Source organism: Vulpes vulpes, chromosome 15, assembly GCF_048418805.1.
Source record: "Vulpes vulpes isolate BD-2025 chromosome 15, VulVul3, whole genome shotgun sequence".
NCBI lineage: Eukaryota > Metazoa > Chordata > Mammalia > Carnivora > Canidae > Vulpes > Vulpes vulpes.
Window position 1 is genome coordinate 69,363,098 of NC_132794.1, and position 20,762 is coordinate 69,383,859.

The window sequence follows — 20,762 nt, forward strand, 5'->3', positions numbered from 1 at the left end:
TACTTGGTAGCTACAGAATCGTCCAACATTAAGTCACTGAGATACCAAAAATTTTTAAGTAAAGAATGAAGTGGGGTTTATACTATCATGTATTGTTAAGAGTTTTGTGTTGGGGCACCTGGGTCCTTTGGCCCAGGGCGTGATCCCAGAGTCCCAGGATCAAGTCCCGCATCAGGCTCCCTGCATGAAGCCTCCTTCTACCTCTGCCTGTGTCTCTGCCTCTCTGTGTGTGTGTGTCTCTCATGACTAAATAAACAAACAAAATCTTAAAAAAAAAAAAAAAGGGTTGTGTGAAAGCAGAAATGATGGCTATTCCTAATTCAATCTACAGAGTGCTGACTGCATAGATAATTTAACGAAGCTTCTTTATTACTTTGTGGAGTGTTAGAAATCTTAACTACTGCTGACTAAGTGCAATGCTTATAAAACTATTTTATGGTTGAAACTAAAAGTAAAATTATATAAACTTCTTCCTATCATTTTATATATTTCACATTTCCTACAGAAAACATATAAGCCAGGGATGCCTGGGTGGCTCAGTGGTTGAGCCTCTGCCTTCAGCTCAGGGCTCACATGATCCTGGGGTCCCGGAGTTGAGTCCCACATTGGGCTCCCTGCATGGAGCCTACTTCTCCCTCTGCCTGTGTCTCTCTGCCTCTCTCTGTATCTCTCATGAATAAATAAATAAAATCTTAAAAAAAAAAAAAAAGAAAACGTATAAACTGATACAGAATACTATTATTACATTTAATTGCCTGAAGGAACTCAAATATGTATATAAATGCCAATAAAGATAAAATACCTTATTTCCATCTCCAGAGCCATCTTTACTTATGCCATCTTTTGATGCAAAGTATGCTGGTGTTTCTGTAAAGGTTCTAAAGGGAGCTCTTCGTAGAATCTGAGTTTCAAAGGTCCCGAGCCTTCCTAAAACGGGTATATGAATGCGGCCACAAGAGATACCTGGAAATATGATGAAATTTATTAGTCTATACATCAATTATTAACATCCCTTCAATAAATTCCCTGAAAACAAAAATTACTTAAGTATAAAGGAGACTGAAAAAGCTACAGTTTTCACAGCAGTAGTAACAAAAGAGTAGAGAAAATAGTGACACAATCGGAGGCAAAGTCCCCATAAAAATAGGCCGGACATGGGCCTCTTACAGATTCCAGGTACATAAAGATGTTTCTTTCTGGGCTTGTTGTTTGGAAGTGAAGAAAGACCACCCAGGTTATAACAATGAGTGGCTCTGAAAGTGTGAGAGATAGGCAGTTCAACATCTGCCTCACCCCTAGGGGGAAAAGGCTATTTATATCCTATTCCTATTCTTACAGTATTTCTACCAATGAAAATAAGCAAACTCTTATCTGTCTCCTTGACTCTTTGGGGGGTAATATCCTAGAGAATGGAAACAAACTTCAAATATTCTTTAAAAAGTTAAGCATGTGGGGATCCCTGGGTGGCTCAGCGGTTTAGCGTCTGCCTTTGGCCCAGGGCGCGATCCTGGAGTCCCGGAATGGAGTCCCACATCGGGCTCCCGGCGTGGGCCTGCTTCTCCCTCCTCTTGTGTCTCTGCCTCTCTCTCTCTCTGTCTATCATAAATAAATAAATCTTAAAAAAAAAAAAAAAAAAGTTAAGCATGTTCATTAAAACACACGTTTTAATGAAACACTTCAATCCTATAAAAAAAATGTAATTCAGTAAATACTATGTAACAGCTATCCTGCCTTCAAACATTTTAACCTTTTACTATATTTGAAGTTAAAATTATTAAAAAGGGTACAGGTTAATCGCTGACTTCTGTGGCAAAAACTTTTTCCGTAAAGGACCAGTATAGTAAATATTTTCAGCTTTCTCAGCTATGTAGTTTCAGTTCCTTTTTTTTTTTTTTTTTAATTTATTTATTTATGATAGTCACAGAGAGAGAGAGACAGAGAGAGGCAGAGACACAGGCAGAGGGAGAAGCAGGCTCCATGCACCGGGAGTCCGATATGGGATTCAATCCCGGGTCTCCAGGATTGCGCCCTGGGCCAAAGGCAGGCGCCAAACCGCTGCGCCACCCAGGGATCCCCTGTAGTTTCAGTTCCAACTACTTTGTAACATGAAAACAATATGCAAACAAATGGGTGTGGCCAGATTTGGTCTATGGGATCACTGTTAGCTAACCCCTGGTTTTTCTCATATAAATACAAAATAAACCCCTAAATAAATTATAGTCAATGGCAAAAAGCCACACTGCATACTATAAGGCAGCATTTCCCAAGTTGGTCTTTAAAAGAGTGTTCCCTACACAAGAAAACCCAGTGGTCTTAGGTTAAATAAAATTCCACAGATTTCAGTATTGAGTATGGTAGAGCTACTCACAACCCTGCATAAGCTAATGTACAACGTACATTAATGAATCCTAATGAATTGCCAAAGGAAGTTTCCCAGCAGTGTATCAGAGTGCTGTTAGCATGTAATAACAAAAAGGGGGTAAAGGGGTTAAAATTAATACTTAAATAAATTTAAGAAACTGATTTTATCTCCCTCATTTTATTCCCTGCAAAATTCTCAACTCACGCTTAAAATTTTTATTTCTGTACCTGTTAGGGCTTTTCAGAGATCATGCACATATGTACATATTGTACCCAAACACAAAAACTGGTTTAAAGTTACATCCTTCCAGGGGCACCTGGGACTGGCTCAGCTGATTATGAATTCAACTCTGGATTGTGGCTCAGGGCATGATCTCAGGGTTGTAAGATCGAGCCCTGCACTGGGCTCTGCACTGGGCATTGAGTCTGCTTAAAATTTTCTTTCTCTCCCTCTCCTTTCTGCCCTACCCCACCCCCTCTTAAAAAAATAAAATAAAATAACATCCTTTGAACAATTCAAAAGCAACTGCTTAGTTATATGTGACTTTTAGTTTTTTAAAAATATTTTATTTATTTCAGAGAGAGAGAGAGAGAGAGAGCGAGCACATGTGCAAGCACAAGCATGAGCAGGGGGAAGGGCAGAAGGAGAAGCAGACTCCTGATTGAGCAGCCCAGATGGGGGGGGGCTCCATCCCAGAACCCAGTGAACACGACCTTAGACAAAGGCAGTTGCTTAACCAACTGAGCCACCCAGGCACCCCTAATTGACTTTATTAACTCCAATTTTCCAACATATGTGTGTACCCTGTTAGAACTAGTTTCTTTAGCTATTTATTGCCCTAGGCCATCTCCAGTTCCACAAAATACAAAAATAAAATGATCAAACTTCAGGAAAGATATAAATAAATATTCTCATCTCTATATAAATTCAAAAACAACACTAAAAAAGGATTAAGATTTATAACATATTGGTCCCTAATCCATAGACTATAATGTTTTGCTTAATACTAATAAACTTGAATAATAATATTAAAAAATTACATTTGATATTTTTCTTCTAAGTGACGTTTTCAAAAGAATTTCAAATTTTCTCAAGTGTAACAATTCCAATTTTATTTTTTGCAGTAAATGATGGCCATTACTCTCATTAGACTGAGACTTAAGGTAGTTCATGAATTTTAAGCTAAACATTAATATTTTTCAAAGGATATAATATGGCTTAAAGACTCTGTCAGGGCAGCCCGGGTGGCTCAGTGGTTCAGTGCAGACTTCAGCCCAGGGCCTGATTCTGGAGACCTGGGATTGAGTTCCACGTCAGGCCCCCTACATGGAGCCCTTTCTCCTTTAGCCTGTGTCTCTATCTCTCTGTGTCTCTCATGAATAAATAAATAAAATATTTAAAAAAAATTTTTTAAAGATGTATTTATTTATTTATTCATAGAGATGCAGAGAGAGAGGCAGAGACTCTCTGAAGGCAGAGAATAAATAAAATCTTAAAAAAAAATTTAAGAGAAAAATTATGAACATGACCCTTTTATTTATTTTTATTTTTTTATTTATTCATGAGATACACAGGGAGGGAGGCAGAGACATAGATAGAGGGAGAAGCAGGCTCCCTGCAGGAAGCCTGATGTGGGACTTGATCCTAGACCCCAGGATCATGCCCTGAACCAAAGGCAAATGCTCAACTGCTGAGCCACCCAGGCATCCCTGAACATGATCCTTTTAAAGTCTATAGACTTCTGAATAGAAAATAGAATAGAAAAAAAAGTCCTTCGCCTTAAATAACTTATCAAGTAACATATGAAACCAATGCGATCATAGTTACCACAGAAAATACTACCTGAAAAACATGTTCATGTCATTTAAACTTCTAAATTTAAGAATTTCTCTGCTAGCCCTGATACAGTTTTAACATTCTATAATCTATGGGCTGGCTGTACCAACAAGGTGCCATAAATACTAATACTATAATACTAAGTACTATTTCAAACTTGAGCATGCACCACAATTAATTGGAGAGCTTGTTAAAAATGAAACAGATTGCAAGGGCTATTCCCTGGTTCTGACTCAGAAGGTTTGAAGTGGGACCCCAGAACATATTTCTAATAAACTGCCAGATTATACTGATGTTAGTCTGGGGACCACACATTTTTAATTTTTTTAAAGATTTATTTTAGAGAGGAAGAGCAAGAGAGAGAAAGTGTGCACACAAGCTGGGTCGGGGGCAGAGGGAGAGACAGAATTTCAAGCTGACTCCCCGCTGAGCATGGAATCCCATGCAGGGTTCCATCTATAACCCTGAGATTGTGACTAGAGCCAAAAGCAAGAGTTGGCTGCTCAACAACTGAGTCAGCCAGGTGCCCTTGGGAACCCCACTTTTTAAAACACAGTACTGGTCAGTTTAAAAGATTAGTCACTTACCAATCTTATAAAATCTTCACAAAAATCACTGTAGTCATCTAATCAGGAGGCTGTTTTTTTTTTTTTTTTTTTTTAAGATTTATTTATTTTTTCATGAGAGAGAGGCAGAGACACAGGCAGAGGGAGAAGCAGGCTCCCTGTGGGGAGCTCAATGTGGGACTCCTTCCTTGGACCCAGGATCACGCAACCCGAGCTAAAGGCAATGCTCAATGGCTGAGCCACCCAGGGGTCCCCTAATCAGGAGTTTTAAGCCTTTTTTGTACCATGAACCCCTGTAGGAGTCCGTGAAGCCTACGGATGGACCCCTTCTTAGAATAATCTTTTTAAATGTACAGAACAAAGTACATGACAAAGGAAACCAATTTGAAGTACTTATTAGAATATTTTAAAAATCTGTTTCTTGCCAACATCATACTCAAGGGTGAAAACCTGAGAGCTTTATCCCTAATGTCAGGAAGAAGATAAGGATGTCTAATCTCACCATTTTTATTCAACATAATACTGGAAGTCTTAGCCACTAGCAATTTGACAACATAAAGAAATAGAAGGCATCCAAAATGGTAAAGGAGTAGAACTCTATGTGATACTAAATATAGAAAACTCTGAAGACTGCACCAAAGATATGAATTCAGTAAAGTCACAGGATACAAAAGCAATGTACAGAAATCTGTTTCATTCCTAAATGGTAAAAAATGAAGCAGCAGAAAGTGAAGTTAAGAAACATCCCATTTAGACAGAACATGAGAGACTCCTAACTCTGGGAAACGAACAAGGGGTGGTGGAAAGAGAGGTGGGTGGGGGTTGGGGGTGACTCGGTGATGGGCGTTGAGGGGGGCATTTGATGGGATGAGCACTGGGTGTTATGCTATATGTTGGCAAATTGAACTCCAATAAAAAAAAAATAAAAAATAAAATAAAAATAAAATAAATAAAATAAAATAAATAAAATAAAATAAAATAAAATAAAATAAAATAAAAAGAAACATCCCATTTACAACTGCACCAAAACCAATGAAATATCTAGGAATAAACTTAACCTAAAAGGTGAAAGACCTGTACTCTGAAAATTATAAAACAACGATGAAAGAAATTCAAGATGATGGAAAGACACTCCATGCTCATGGGTTGGAAGAATACTGTCAAAACATCCATACTACCCAAAGCAATCTACAGATTTAATGCAATCCCTATTAAGACACTAACAGCATTTCTCTCATAGCTAGAACAAACAATCCTAAAAGTTATATGGACTCACAAAAGACCCTGAATACCCAAAGTAATCTTAAAAAAGAAAAAGAAAACTGGAGGTATCACAATTCCAGACTTAAAGTTATATTACAAAGCTGCAGTAATTAAAACAGTATGATACTGACACAAAAATAGACACATAGATCAGTATAATGGAAAACCCAGAAATAAATCCTCAATTTTATGGTCAATTTACCCTCAACAAAGTAGGAATGAATACACAATGGGAAAAAGACAGTCTCTTAAAAAAAAAATGGTGTTGAGAAAATTGGACAGCAACATATGAGGGATTGAAACTGGACCACTTTCTTTCACCATACACAAAAATAAATTCAAAATGTAATTCAAAATTCAAATAAATGTGAGACCTGGGGCAGCCGCAGTGGCCTGGCGGTTTAGCGTCACCTTCAGCCCAGGGCCTGATCCTAGAGATCCGGGATCGAGTCCCACGTCAGGCTCCCTGCATGGAGCCTGCTTCTCCCTCTGCCTGTATCTCTGCCTCGCTCTCTCTCTCTATCATGAATAAATAAAAAAATAAAATCTTTAAAAAAAAAAAAAAGTAAGACCTGAAGCCAGAAAAATCCTTGAGGAGAGCACAAGCAATAATTTCTCTGACATCAGCCATAGCAACATTTCTCTAAATATGTCTCCTGAGGCAAGGGAAATAAAAGCAAAAATAAACTACTGGGATTATATCAAAACAAGAAGTTTCTGCACAGTGAAGGAATCAACAAAACTAAAAGGCAAACCACTAAATAGGAGAAGATATTCACAAATCACATACCAATAAAGGGTCAGTATCCAAAATATATAAAGAACTGATACAACTCAACACCCAAAAAACAAATAATCCAATTTAAAAATGGGCAGAAGGGGGATCCCTGGGTGGCGCAGCGGTTTAGCGCCTGCCTTTGGCCCAGGGCGCGATCCTGGAGACCCGGGATCGAATCCCACATCGGGCTCCCGGTGCATGGAGCCTGCTTCTCCCTCTGCCTTTGTCTCTGCCTCTCTCTCTTTCTCTCTGTGACTATCATAAATAAATAAATTTTAAAAAAATTTTTTTAAATAAAAATAAAAAAAATAAAAATGGGCAGAAGACATCAACAAACATTTTCCCAAAGACATCTGGATGGCCAATAGACACATGAAAAGATGCTCAATATAAGTCATCATCAGGGAAATACAAATCAAAACTACAATGAGATATCATCTCACACCTGTCAAAATGGCTAAAATAAAAAAACACAAGAAACAACAAGTGTTGGCATGGATGTGGAGAAAAAGGAACCCTCTTGCATCGTTGGGTGGGAACACAAACTGGTACAACCAGTTGGAAAACAGTATGCAGACTCCTAAAAAAATTAAAAATAGAGCTACCCTATGATCCAGTACCCAATACTACTGGGTATTTATGCAAAAAGTGCAAAGACGCTAATTCAAAAGGATACATGCACCCCTATATTTATTGCAGCATTATTTACAATAACCAAACTATGGAAGCAGCCCAAATGTCCAATTACAGATGAATGCACAAAGAAAAGGTAAGATAGATGAACATTATGCAACCATAAAAAAGAATGAAATCTTGCCACTTGCAATGACAAGCATAGACCTAAAGAGTATTAAGCTAAGTGAAATAAGTCAGTCAGATCGTACCATGTGATCTCACTCATATGTGGAATTTAAGAACTAAAACAAAGGAGCAAGGGAAAAAAAAGATAAAGAGACAAATCAAGAAACAGATTCTTAATTATAGAGAACAAACTTGATAGTTACCACCTGGGAAGTAACTAGGAAGACCAGTGAAATATGTGACAGGAATTATAGAGTTCACTTATTTTGGAAAAAAGAACAAAATAAAATAAAATGGGCTTCTCTATAAACAAAATTAAATAATATTTAACAGCTTTTTATTTATAAAATTTATCTTTTAGGGATCCCTGGGTGGCACAGCGGTTTGGCGCCTGCCTTTGGCCCGGGGCGCGATCCTTGAGACCCGGGATCAAATCCCACATCGCGCTCCTGGTGCATGGAGCCTGCTTCTCCCTCCGCATATGTCTCTGCCTCTCTCTCTCTCTGTATGACTATCATAAGTAAATAACATTTTTAAAAAAATTATCTTTTAAAGGTCTTATTTATTTATTTGAGAGAGTGTGGGCATGGTTGGGGAGAGAAGAAGCAGACTCCCCGCTGAGCAGGAAGCCCAAGGCTGGGCTTGATCCCAGGACCTCCAGATCATGACCTGAGGCGAAGGCAGACCTTTAACCAACTGAGCCATCCAGAGGCTCCTTTAAGAGCTTTTTAAGTAACTATCATGATCTCAAATACTGGAAAGTATAAAAAATATCTTGAGATATGAACTGTAATGTGTTAAGAAAATATTTCTGATTTTACTTGGTAACAAGTCCACAGATATTGCTAATACTACTGTGAGTTGTTGCCTACATTCATAACTGAAGGAAATGCTACATTTCAGTTAATGATCAATGAAAATAAGATTAACAGAACTTCTGAATTCTCTCTCTGGACACTTTGGAGGTCTGTGAACCTCAAGTGAAGAACCCCTATAAAAGTCAAAAAGGGAAGTATTTCTGTAAAGTGTATTTCGAAATAATACTTGGCAGCAACAAGAGAAGACAGTTAAACGCTAAACCATTTACAAAACTTTTGTCATACAAATAAAATATTCTGAGTTTTATAGCGGTTATTTTTAAAAAGAAATACTAGAATAAAGTACATTGATTTTAGGGCTATTAAGAACTAGGACAGAGCACCTGGGTGGCTCAATGGTTGAGCATCTGCCTTCGGCTCAGGTCAGGATCCCGGGATCAAGTCCCACATTGGGCTCCCTACAGGAAGCCTGCTTCTCCTTCTGCTTATGTTTCTGCCTTTGTGTGTCTCTCATGAATAAATAAATAAAATCTTAAAAAAAAAAAAAAAAGAACTAGGAGAGTAATTTATTCAACTTTTAAATATTTGACTTCCTATATTTAACCTTAAACAAAACATTCCTTAGATTCAGCTTAAAAGATAAACTGATCTTTAAATTTTAGAAATAAAATAAAAAATTTTAATTTATTATCTTTTTGTAGTGACAATACTTAACAATTGGTGATATGGCAACTCAAATTAAATGCTTGCTTAACCACCTGGCCTCTAATGTCAAATAAAAATTGGGGAAAAAAATTCAACAAAAACAATGCCAGCAACTTAGTAGATACTTATTGCTTTTATTGGTCTCAAATTTTCATTTTATGCCCAAGTTATTATTTCCTGAATTCCAAATACTGCTTTAAAATATGTATATTTTTAAAGATTTGAGAGCCTGCACATGCACATACGAGCTTGGAGTGGGGTTGGAGGGCAGAGAGAGATAGAAGGAGAATCTCAAGCCAACTCCTTGCTGAGTGGGGAGTCCAATGCAGGCCTCCAACCTCAGGTTGCCAAGTTATGACCTGAGCCAAAATCAAGAGTCACATACTCAACTGACTAAGCCACCCAGGAACCCCTGAACACATATGAATAAAGAAAAAGAACATCAGTCCTATAATAGCTTTCCTCAAATTTAAAAATGTCTGATTAGTTTTCACTAAGGCTAGTCTGCTGGTCTAAAAAGAAATATGCCAGGGATCCCTAGGTGGTTTAGCAGTTTGGCACCTGCCTTCGGCCCAGGGCATGATCCTGGAGTCCTGGGATCGAGTCCCACGTCAGGCTCCCTGCATGGAGTCTGCTTCTCCCTCTGCCTGTGTCTCTGCCTCTCTCTCTCTGTGTCTCTCATGAATAAATAAATAAAATCTTTTTTAAAAATAAATAAATAAAATAAAAATAAATAAGTAAATAAGTAATAAAAAGGAATATGCCAAGAAAAATGTTTATTAAGAAATAGTTTGCAATTGCAGAAATAAAGATACTCTATCATTTATTTACTTTGCCTTATTTAATTTATATTTAACAAAAAAGAGAAACTTAAAATCTAGCTAAAAACTGTTAAAGTAGGCCCATTACACAACTATTATGAAAATTATCGGTGCCAACATGTTTGAACATCTTCACATCTTCACTTACACCCTCATGAGGTGACACCCTTTCACTGGACATGGACAGAAAGTAGTGAAAAACCAAGGGAGGTACATGTGGTTCCACAATTCTCACAGCCAAATTCAGATGAAGTACTGTCATTCAGATTTTCAGAATTTTGTAAATGGAGTCAAGCATTTCTAAATGTACATATTTAGAATGCGAACTGTTACGTGTGTGTATAATGTACTTTGCATATACATGTATTAGTATACAAATTGAAAAAGTATCAGCAATTTGGGCAGAAAAAAATATTTAAAATTTCTACTTTACTATAGGTTTCTTTTTCTTTCGTTTATTTATTCATGAGAGACAGAGAGAAGAGAGAGAGAGGCAGACACAGGCAGAGGGAGAAGTAGGATCCATGCCGGGAGCCTGACACAGGACTAGATCCCAGGACTCCAGGATCATGCCCAGAGCTGAAAGCAGATGCTTAACCGCTGAACCACCCAGGCGTCCCTAGTAAAGGTTTCATATTCAAAGAGAACAGTGAGAAAAAACACATTAAATTGGAAATACATATAAGCCAACCAGGAAAAGAAAACAGATCCAGTATCTAGTATGGCAAGTTACCAAATAATTTTCAAACTACTGTTTAAAAATTTTAAAGTCTAACACAACAAATGGAAATAGAGAATAGTACTATATTTCAAGAGAGCACTGAAATCTCTACTTTTATTTTTACTTCATTGTATAATTTGTTATAAGACTATTTTGATTTTGATTACATTCTTTATTACCTATATTACATTGTTGAGATTCTTAACTCTAGAAGAATAAACTAGCTTAAGTTCAATTCTGAATTTTCTTTCTCTTTTGCCTCTCTTCCTCTTTCCAAGTATCCTAAATAAAAATAACCTTTCTGGGGATCCCTGGGTTGTTCAGCAGTTGAGTGCCTGCCTTTGGCCCAGGGCGTGATCCTGAAGTCCCAGGATCAGATCCCACATCCAGCTCCCTGCAAGGAGCCCACTTCTCTCTCTGCCTACGTCTCTGCACCTCTCTGTGTCTTCCATGAATAAATAAATAAAATGTTTTTAAAATTTTTTTAAAAAACCCTTTCTGGAGTCTTTTAAAAGTCCTTAAAGAAAATATCTCTATATTGCAGACTAGTGTATACTTTTAGAGTTTCTATTACAGACAATACACAGTTTGTTAATGAAGTCTTGAGTAAGTCTTAAATCAATGTGAAAACCATTTGATGTTTCACTGTCATATAAAAATACTAAATTCTACAAGGATATGAGGTAACATCCTATATTTTAAGCTTCATTTACTCCTTCCCAGTGAAGACAATGGTTCAGTATTTCTGAAAACCTCTGGCAAACTTAGAGCAACAAATATGATAATATCTAAAGCTGTTAATTTGTGTTGCTTCACCTAATGATATATTAAATTTTAAAATCACTGATTGTTCCGTAAAGATGAATTACCACATGCCTCCTATGATTCCATTTAACAATACAACTGACTGGAATGGTTGAAGAGCTTTGTCAAAGACGACTTCTCTGCCCAGAGAGAACACACACACACACACACAGACACACACACACACATTTACCCACTTCTGGAAATTATATTATTGTCTGCTTTAGTAGATTTAAACTTGCGGATGAGGACTTGTCCACCACTCTATCTCCAGCACCAAAACAGAGCCCAGCACACAGTAGACCCGCAAGAAAAAGATGTCAAATAAACTTAAAGGTCAAATCCAAGCGTTTTCAACTCAAATTCCTGGAATAAGAACATCTGTTGTTCAGGTTTAACAACGTCTTGGAACAAAATTCACTCCTTTACATTTCTGTTACCACTTTACAAACGCTCCTGCCCACCTTACTTCACTTAATCCCGCTTTGTGAACTCAACTGTCGCAAAATAAACCTTCAGTGAACGGGTCAAGGCATTCATAAAAACCAGGCAAAGGGGGGCTTTTCAAAACCTATCCAAGGATCGTTGACAAGCCAAAATAAAACGAATTCATCTAAAAGTGCCTGTAACAGGATCTAGCCTGTCGTCTGATACTCATAGATTTGGGGAAGAGGAAAACGGTTTCTTTTCCGGAATCTATTGGCTGGGATGACACACACACAGCTCCTGATAAACAGAAAGTAAAGGTAAACAAGCGCCACCCCTGAAGACACTCTCTCGGACCGTCAAGTTGGGAAAACCGGCAAACGACTGCGGAGACGTTTAGGGACTTCAGAAACCGTGTCTGCGGGAATCTCCCGCACCACCTCGGCGGCTTCCCTGCGGGCCGCGAGGGCTTCCCGGCGCCGGGAGGGCTGTGAACCCCTGCTCAGGCTCCGGTGCAAGCGGCCGCACAATGACGGTGACAGCGTGGGTGTCGCGCGGCCTGCGTCCGGGACGGCCAGCGCGGCGCCCCGCGGCCCCCGGGGAGCCCCAGCCCTTCCCCCGGCGCCCCGACAGGCCGGAAGGGAATCCGGCCGGGCTCCGGAGAAGCAGCCGCCGCCGGGGCAGGTGGCAGCAGCCGGCGGACCTCCGAGGACACTTCTGAAGGCGAGGAGCATTTCGTGCCTCTTTCGGGGCTCCTGCTAAGCGGCCACATTCCGGCCCCAAAGTCAAGAGGCCTGAATGCGCGCAAGCGGGGGGAGCGCAACGGATTTACTTCAAATTAGAGAAACAGCTGCCCCAGAGGTTGGCAGAGCCCCATCCCACGAGCAAAGCGGGAGGGGGGGTGTCGCACCGGCAGGGTGGGACAGGCCTCTTGCCCTCCCCGGGATCCCCACCGCCGGCCACTGGCTCAGGTGAGGGACTACTTCGTTACCTCTCTGCGCGGAGGCGAGCGAAGAGGTGATGAGCCGCGCGGCCGCCGCGCCGCAAGTACAGGCGCCGCAGCCGGACATCTCCGCGGGGCCTAGGCCGGGGCTTTGCCCCCCGCTGCCCTCCGGGTCTCGGCGGCCCGACTCCTATTCGCAGGGCGCGCTAAATTGGCTCCGGACCGTCCCGCCGGCCCCAGGCTCAGGGCAGAGTTCACCTGCCTGGAAGCCAGGCCTTCGCGCTCTTCGTACCCGACTGCCGTCTACTCTGTAAAGTAGATACTTAAACCCCCTCCCTCCCTCCCCCTCCTCCTCTTCCCCCCCCACCCCCCTCCGCCTACCGGGCCCGGGGAGCGTGCGCGCGCCTGCGTCCTAGGCCTAGGGAGGGGGCGTGGGCACGCGCTGCGTGTACGTGCGTGATACACCGACGAGCGGCGAGGGGAAGGGGGCGGTGACCTGGGCGCCAATGAGCGCGCTACGGCAGGCGTCCAGCCCCAGTTGGGACAACTACAGTTCCCGACATGCAATTCTTCCCGAAAGCGCCTTTATCGTAGCCTCGAAAAGGGTGGTGCGGACGCTCGAGTGATGCATGCCGGGAGTTGTAGTCCCAGACGGTGTTCCAGACGGTCGCAGTAATTCCTGGCCTTTTTCGGTTGGTGGCAGGGAAGGTCAAAGTGTGAGACTGGTGGCTTAGCCAGCCCCAGCCCCAACCCCTTGGCTGCTGCTACACGCTTCAGATTCAATACATTCCTAACCCCCGGGGATTCCGCTTCTAACGTACCTCTTCTGAGTCTTTTCACTTGTAACGTGAAAGTGGTATTTTTACCTAGTTCTCCAAGCTACAGCTGTTGGGTGACAGCTCTCTTTCCTTGTTCTTTCAAGCCAAGTGGTAATAACTGTTCCAGCTGTAGCAAGTCCCTGGGTGCTTTATGATTCTTTGTCGGCTCCTTTAAGGGTTTAAGGTGACTACACCCTGGTAAAAAAAAAAGTTCTGTTAGCCTTTGAACGTCTGTCTGCATGGCTGGTTCCTCGCCAGACAGCTAAAGCAGGTCAACCTGTTGTACCAGGGGAGGATGGTGACGAATGAACCAGACTCTCTTTCCATCTTGGTTGGCACCAGACTGAGTATTTATAAGATTTTAATCAACTCCGAAGCCCAGGGAAATGACCAGGTGAATTTGGTTGCCTTTAGCTCTGAGCCTAGGTGAAGGGCAGGAGGTGGGGGGCAATGAAAAAAGAGCAAGCTAAAGTCTAGCCCAATCACACAAGTTGTTTATTTTTTTAAAGATTTTATTTATTTATTTATTTATTTATTTATTTATTCATGACAAACACACAGAGTCAGAGACACAGGCAGAGGAAGAAGCAGGCTCCCTGCCAAAGCCTGATAAGGGACGCAGTCCCAGGATCCTAGGATCTCGCCCTGAGCTAAAGGCAGCAGCTCAACCTCTGAGCCACCCAGGTCCGCCCCCCCCCCCCCACACAAGTTGTTTAGCCCTCATCCATCTTGGATCAGAGGAATGTGGCTTCTATTTCCCTGGGACTGGCCATGAAAAAGGGCCATTGGCCTTGGCCCAGACCACAGTGTTCTGTGTTTTTCTCTCAGCTGACTCCTGCTGCTACTTTACCTTAAAGTGACAGGGAACAGAAGGGAGTCTAGGTATTCCTTAAATGCCTGTATTAATAGAATTTTGTGAGAGAAGAGACTCTAAAGTTCCCTCAATCCAGTGTTTTCAAACTGTATTCCTAGAATCCCTCAGAAACGATAGCTCTATGGCAAGAGTGAGGGGAATAAAAGGGTGAACCTCACCTGTCTCTTTCTCCATGCCACTCCTTTTTTTTTTTTTTTTTTTTTTTTTATTTATTTATGATAGTCACACACACACACAGAGAGAGGGGCAGAGACACAGGCAGAGGGAGAAGCAGGCTCCATGCACCAGGAGCCCAATGTGGGATTTGATCCTGGGTCTCCAGGATCACGCCCTGGGCCAAAGGCAGGCGCCAAACCGCTGCGCCACCCAGGGATCCCTCTCCATGCCACTCCTAAGTCAGAGTGGCTCTGCTTTTATCTGTTTCATTTACTGGTGTTTTGTTGGAAAATAGAATTATTCTGCTTCAAAAAAAAAAAAAAGATTTTATTTATTTACTCATGAGAGAGAGGCAGAGACAGAAGCAGGCTCCTCACAGGGAGCCTGATGTGGGACCTGATCCCGGGACTCGAGGATCACGCCCTGGGCTGAAGGCAGGCACTAAACCACTGAGCTACCCAGGGATCCTGAATTATTCTGCTTTAAAACAGTGTTGGAAAATCATTGATTCTAGTAGAAAGCTCTTTTAGTAATGAGCTAACTGATCACATGGACTCTAACACCCAATATAAATTACTTTCATCCCACCCCACCTTCTATTTCAATTATATACAATTTCCTTCTTATTATAGAAATAAAGAAGTTGCTCCTTTAAACCTGTAGATTGCAAGCTGAATAAAAGCACAGTAAAGTTTTACCTGAAGGGCTCCTTTTCTCTGACTATTCTAGGAATTTGACTTCTCATTCAACAAATACGTATTGAACATCAATTACATGCCAGGCACCACTGAGGAAATAGCATTGAATAAAAAAATGTTTCTTAGGCAGCCCCCGTGGCTCATATGAAGGACACAAAGAGAGAGAGGCAGAGGCACAGGCAGAGGGAGAAGCAGGCTCCATGCAGGGAGCCTGACGTGGGACTTGATCCTGGGTCTCCAGGATCAGGCCCTGGGCTGAAGGTGGCACTAAACCACTGAGCCACGGGGGCTGCCCATGGAGCTTCTATTCTAATGGGAAAAGATAAGACAGTAAGCAAGTAAAACAAAGATATATGATGACAGGAATATCTTTATATTGTTGTATAATATATACTTATATTATTCTCAGGATAATTAAGCATTAACTTTAATTACAGATTGATGTTTTGTGTTTAGCCTGTCTTCCCAACTGGACTTTGAGCTCTTTGAAGGCAGGTATTTCATTATACATATATATTTGGGCTAAATACACAGTAGAAAATCATAAGTACTTGACTAAATACTCATTTGCCAACAATGCTTTTGCTTGGCAGAAACCTGGGGTGGTGTCTTTAGAAAATACTGTGTATGTTCAGAGCAAATTATAATTCACAAAGAGGTTAGTGTTAAGAGACACAAATTCTACAAGTTTATACAATGGTTAATTCAACTGATGAGTGTACCAGAGGAATTCCCAGGAGATGCCTGATTGGCAGAGTATAGACTTTGCCCTAGAGACTACAACACAGAGGGAGCTGTACACAACTCAATGTAACTTTTTCTCTGCGATGTGTACAAGGGTCATGTGGCTTTGGCGTCAGACCGGTGACAGTTTCATCACACGGGCAACATAAATTTGGTAGTTTCAGTGCATCATCCCAAAATTATGCTCCACGGGACAGAATATACCTGGATTATTAGGATCAGCACCCTACATAGCTGAATTGGGAGAGTAACTTTGTGCTAGGCTCTTTAATGGTGTAAGCCTTAAAATGGTGTTCAAATTGGGGAACTTGTACCGTGGGGACATGCCAAGACTTCCTATTCAGTATTGGAGCACAGAAGGTTGTCAAGTTTAAATAAAATAACTGCTATTTTGGAAAGAGTTCAAATGTAAAGGGTTATTCTTTAGGAACCACTTGGCTGTTTGACAAAGGAGCATGTTCCATTTTATAAGCGTACCTGAAAGCGTACAAGGTGACTTGAAATTCACAGGTTGGGACAGTGTTCTTGCTCCAAGGTGTGGCCAGATAGCTAAGGGATGTTGCTCTCTGGGCAAAGAGCAACGAGGCTCCGGGGGCATGCTAAGACCTCCTCTCACTTGGCACTGCATGAATAACCTCTAGTCAGGTTGCTCTCAGGCCATTCCTTCAAGTTCTGGATTTGGAAGCACAGAGCCATTTGAGACTTGTCCTATGATAAAATGGATCCTCTATCTGGAGAGTGACATAATCCTATGGTCACATCTTACCAGCATTTGGAACAAAAAGCATCCACATCACACCCACTTTCAATTCTTTCCTGACAGGTTAATGATAGTTAAAAAAAAAAAAAAAAAAAAGAAAGAAAGTCAAGTGCAATTTTACAGCTAAAATAGTTTCACTAAAGGAGCTGACTTCTTATCCTGAGTTATTTACCTTTTATGACCTACATAGATGAAAGCATATAACAATCTATGTCTCCATTTTATGTAAAATTCTTTTTTGTTGTTGTTTTTACCCCTTTTATACTTGATTTTATCTGTCAGGATTTTGGACATTGTGAATTAATAAGTGAAAAATATATTTTTTAAAGATTTATTTATTTATTCATGACAGACACAGACTGAGAGAGAGGCAGAGACACAGGCATACAGAGTAGCAGGCTCTTCGCAGGGAGCCCAATGTGGGACTCGATCCTGGACCCCAGGATCATGACCTGAGCCAAAGGCAGGTGCTCAACCACTGAGCCACCCAGGCATCCCTGTGAAAAATATTTTTATAGGTTAGAGTCAGTGAGTCATCCAATTTAGCACTGGATTTTTCAGATGAGGAAACAGGCCTACACAAGTCAAGACTTAACAAAGGTCACACAATGAGTCTGAAACAGAGAAATAGCGCCAAGTCTCCTAATTTTAAAACTGTTTCTCAGTTGTTGATTTATAAACCTGGACTCCCTTTGATAAATATCAAAATCTCACCCTCTTCACCAGAGATTCTGGTGTAGCCTCTCAGAGAGCCATGATTCTATTGGGAATCACTGTATCTCCTGAATAAAGACATTTCTTTTTCATGGCTGGACACCAGTCCTTCAGACTAGCAGACATTGATCCTACCAGGCATAGGACAGGAAATCAACATTTATATTTAAAAAAATAAGGACCAAAAAGGAAAAAAAAAGGTGGGGGCTTATGTTTACAGGTAGTGTGAGACTCAAAATAAAACAACATTGTATAGAATTTTACAAAGTGACTTCCCATCTACTTTCTCATCTAATTATCATAGCAACACAGTGAGATACTGTTATTATCTGCATTTTGGTCTTGGCAGCTGAGAAAATAAAGATGTAGAAGGTTTAAGTAACTGGTCCAAGGTCACAGCAGAACCAGGACTCACATCCTAATCTCCATGACTGCTTTCATTCCTTGCCTATACCTTCTCCAAAATCTGGTAAGATTTTAGGGGTCCGTAGAATCTCCATGCCCTACCCAGAAATGTCTCACATCAGGGACTAAAATTCCTTCATTCCATGAAGACAGTGATTCCTCATCCGTCCTTCTCTTAAGAATGACTCAAATGGGGTAGCCTGGGTGGCTCAGTGGTTTAGTGCCACCTTCAGCCCAGGGCCTGATCCTGGAGACCCAGGATTGAGTCCCATGTCAGGCTCCCTGCATGGAGCCTGCTTCTCCCTCTGCCTATGTCTCTGCCTCTCTCTCTCTCTCTCTCTCTCTCTCCTCTCTGTGTATTCTAATAAATAAATAAATAAAATCTTAAAAAAAAAAAAGGAATGACTCGAATGTTTGTTAAAAATATATGTAGGCTCCTTCCCTAATGGTTTTGAAAAAATAGTCTGGAGTGGGATTCCATAATCTATTTTTATTGCTAGACAGGAGATGCAAAGGCTTATTTGCAGAAATGAATGAGGGGCGTTTGCACTGTGGAGATAGAAACCTGTGCCTTTATTTCTTAAGGTCTCTTCATTAGGTTGCCTCCAATTGCCAACATTTTCTCCCTCAGGAGGTTGCTGCCCAGCCTTGGTATAGTAGGGAGACCAAGGGGTCTGCGTCTGGGTGCCCACCATCGTCCTGGGGCTGTCCTTGGGGGCCGGTGGTGACCTCAGAGAGCACAAGGCCCTCTTTGTCCTTGAGTAGTGGGCAGTCCTCCATCCTGATGTTCAGGAAAATGGTCAGCAGGTGGCAGTAACTCACCACAGTTTCCTTCTTTGAATCTATAAGGTAGATGGGGGTGAGAGTAGGGGAGGAATGTTTTTAAAACTAATCTCTTTGGAACTTCTGGTGTACCAAATCCTGGAGACAGTGCTTGGAGTCAGTGCTTGTTTAGTATTTTGGGATGATGGTAGAAGTAGGAGGACTTGTATGTGGATTCCATCCAGCTGGGTTATTTCTGGCAAATTAACTTTATAAGCCTGTTTTTTCAACTACAAATTGGAGTGCTCTTGACCTCCTAGGGTAAATGTAAGGAATAATTTATTCTTTGACCCATAGCACACCGAGAGTGCTTAATAAGATTTTTTTTACTATGCAATGTACTATAATTTATGGCTTTCCTTTTATGACTGTTAAAAAATCCTTTTTTAGTTGTGCTTCCTAGCCAGCTTGTTGATGACTTCACTTACTCCGTTATACCTTAGCACTGTAGGGAGCTTGCTTTATTTTAAATGAAAAACGGAAAAGATAATTTAAATAAAAACTTGGGGGAAAAAAAGAAAAAGAAAAACTGAAAGAGATGAAAGATAGGATCTGGACCCTTGGTTTGTAAGTCCTTTTCAGTTTGCAATAAATTTACATTAGCTATAATATTAGATAACAAAAGTGATATTTACTTCAGGAATAATTTTAAATTTCTTTTAAAAATATTTTATTTATTTATTCATGACAGACAGAGAGAGAGGCAGAGGGAGAAGCAGGCTCCATGCACTGGGAGCCCGACGTGGGATTCGATCCCGGGTCTCCAAGATCACGCCCTGGGCCAAAGGCAGGCGCCAAACTGCTGCGCCACCCAGGGATCCCAAACAGATACTTTCTTATAAAGATTTCTACTCAGATCAAAATGTTAAATTTTAGAGCTTAAATATAGGTAATAAGATTGAATTTTCTGGAAAACTGCTTTTGTAGAACTATTGAAATTTTCTATGCTGCCACAAAAATGAAGCATTACCTTGTTAAATCTAAACAAGTTTTCAGTCTTTTCCACTTCCTGAAAATTCATATTGTGTGGTACACAGTAATGACAGAAACATTTATATATTGGTTACTATATGCCAGTAACTAATATAGGTGCATGTATATAACTTGACTAATCCTCATAACAGCACCATCAGGTATTTTTCTCAAGTTTATAGTTGAGGAAACAGAAACATACAGAGATTAAATAACTTTCCAATATTGCACTGCTAATAAGGAAAAGAACCAATATTTGAACCTAGGTAGTCTGGTTCTAGAACCATGCATTTAACCACTGCACTATACTCTTCAGGACTCTGTATTAAGTTCTCTTGAATGAAACACATTTTTTTTTTTTTAAGAGAAGGAATGCAGGGAGGGGAAGGGGCAAAGGAAGAGAAAGAGAGAATCTTAAGCAGACTCCATGCTGATGTAGGGCTTAATCTCATGACCCTAAGATCATGACCTGAGTTGAAATCCAGAATCAGGTGCTTAAACACCTGAGCCACCCAAGTACCCTGAAAAATATTTTTTGTTGCATTGATGGGCTTATGAAAATAAAATTCTCTAAGAGGGCAGCCCGGATGGCTCAGCAGTTTAGCGCTACCTTCAGCCCAGGGCCTGATCCTGGAGACCCGGGATCGAGTCCCACATCGGGCTCCCTGCATGGAGCCTGCTTCTCCCTCTGCCTGTGTCTCTGCCTCTCTCTCTCTCTTCCTCCCTCTCTCTCATGAATAAATAAATAAAATCTTAAAAAAAATAAATCTGATCATTTTACCAACAATGAACCTTCACTAAAACTATTTATAAAGGTATTCTTGGGGCACCGTGCTCAGTTGGTTAAGTATCTGACTCTTGATCTCAGGTCAGGTCTTGATCTCAGGGTTGTGACTTCAAACCCTGTGTTGGGCTCTGCACTGAGTATAGTGCCCTCAAAAAAAACAAAATAAAT

At 40.8% G+C, this 20,762-nt stretch overlaps 1 protein-coding gene across 1 annotated transcript in view; it reads right to left on the reverse strand.

The window, feature by feature from the left end:
• CLPX (caseinolytic mitochondrial matrix peptidase chaperone subunit X) overlaps positions 1-13,262 on the reverse strand; it is a 44,979-nt gene extending 31,717 nt beyond the window's left edge. The window contains exons 1-2 of the mRNA XM_026008269.2: positions 12,893-13,262; positions 803-963 (exon numbers count right to left, since the gene is read on the reverse strand). Coding sequence (XP_025864054.1) covers positions 803-963; positions 12,893-12,971 — 240 coding nt within the window. The 5' untranslated portion in view covers positions 12,972-13,262. The remainder of the gene's footprint in view (positions 1-802; positions 964-12,892) is intronic.
• Positions 13,263-20,762: the final 7,500 nt, after the last annotated feature.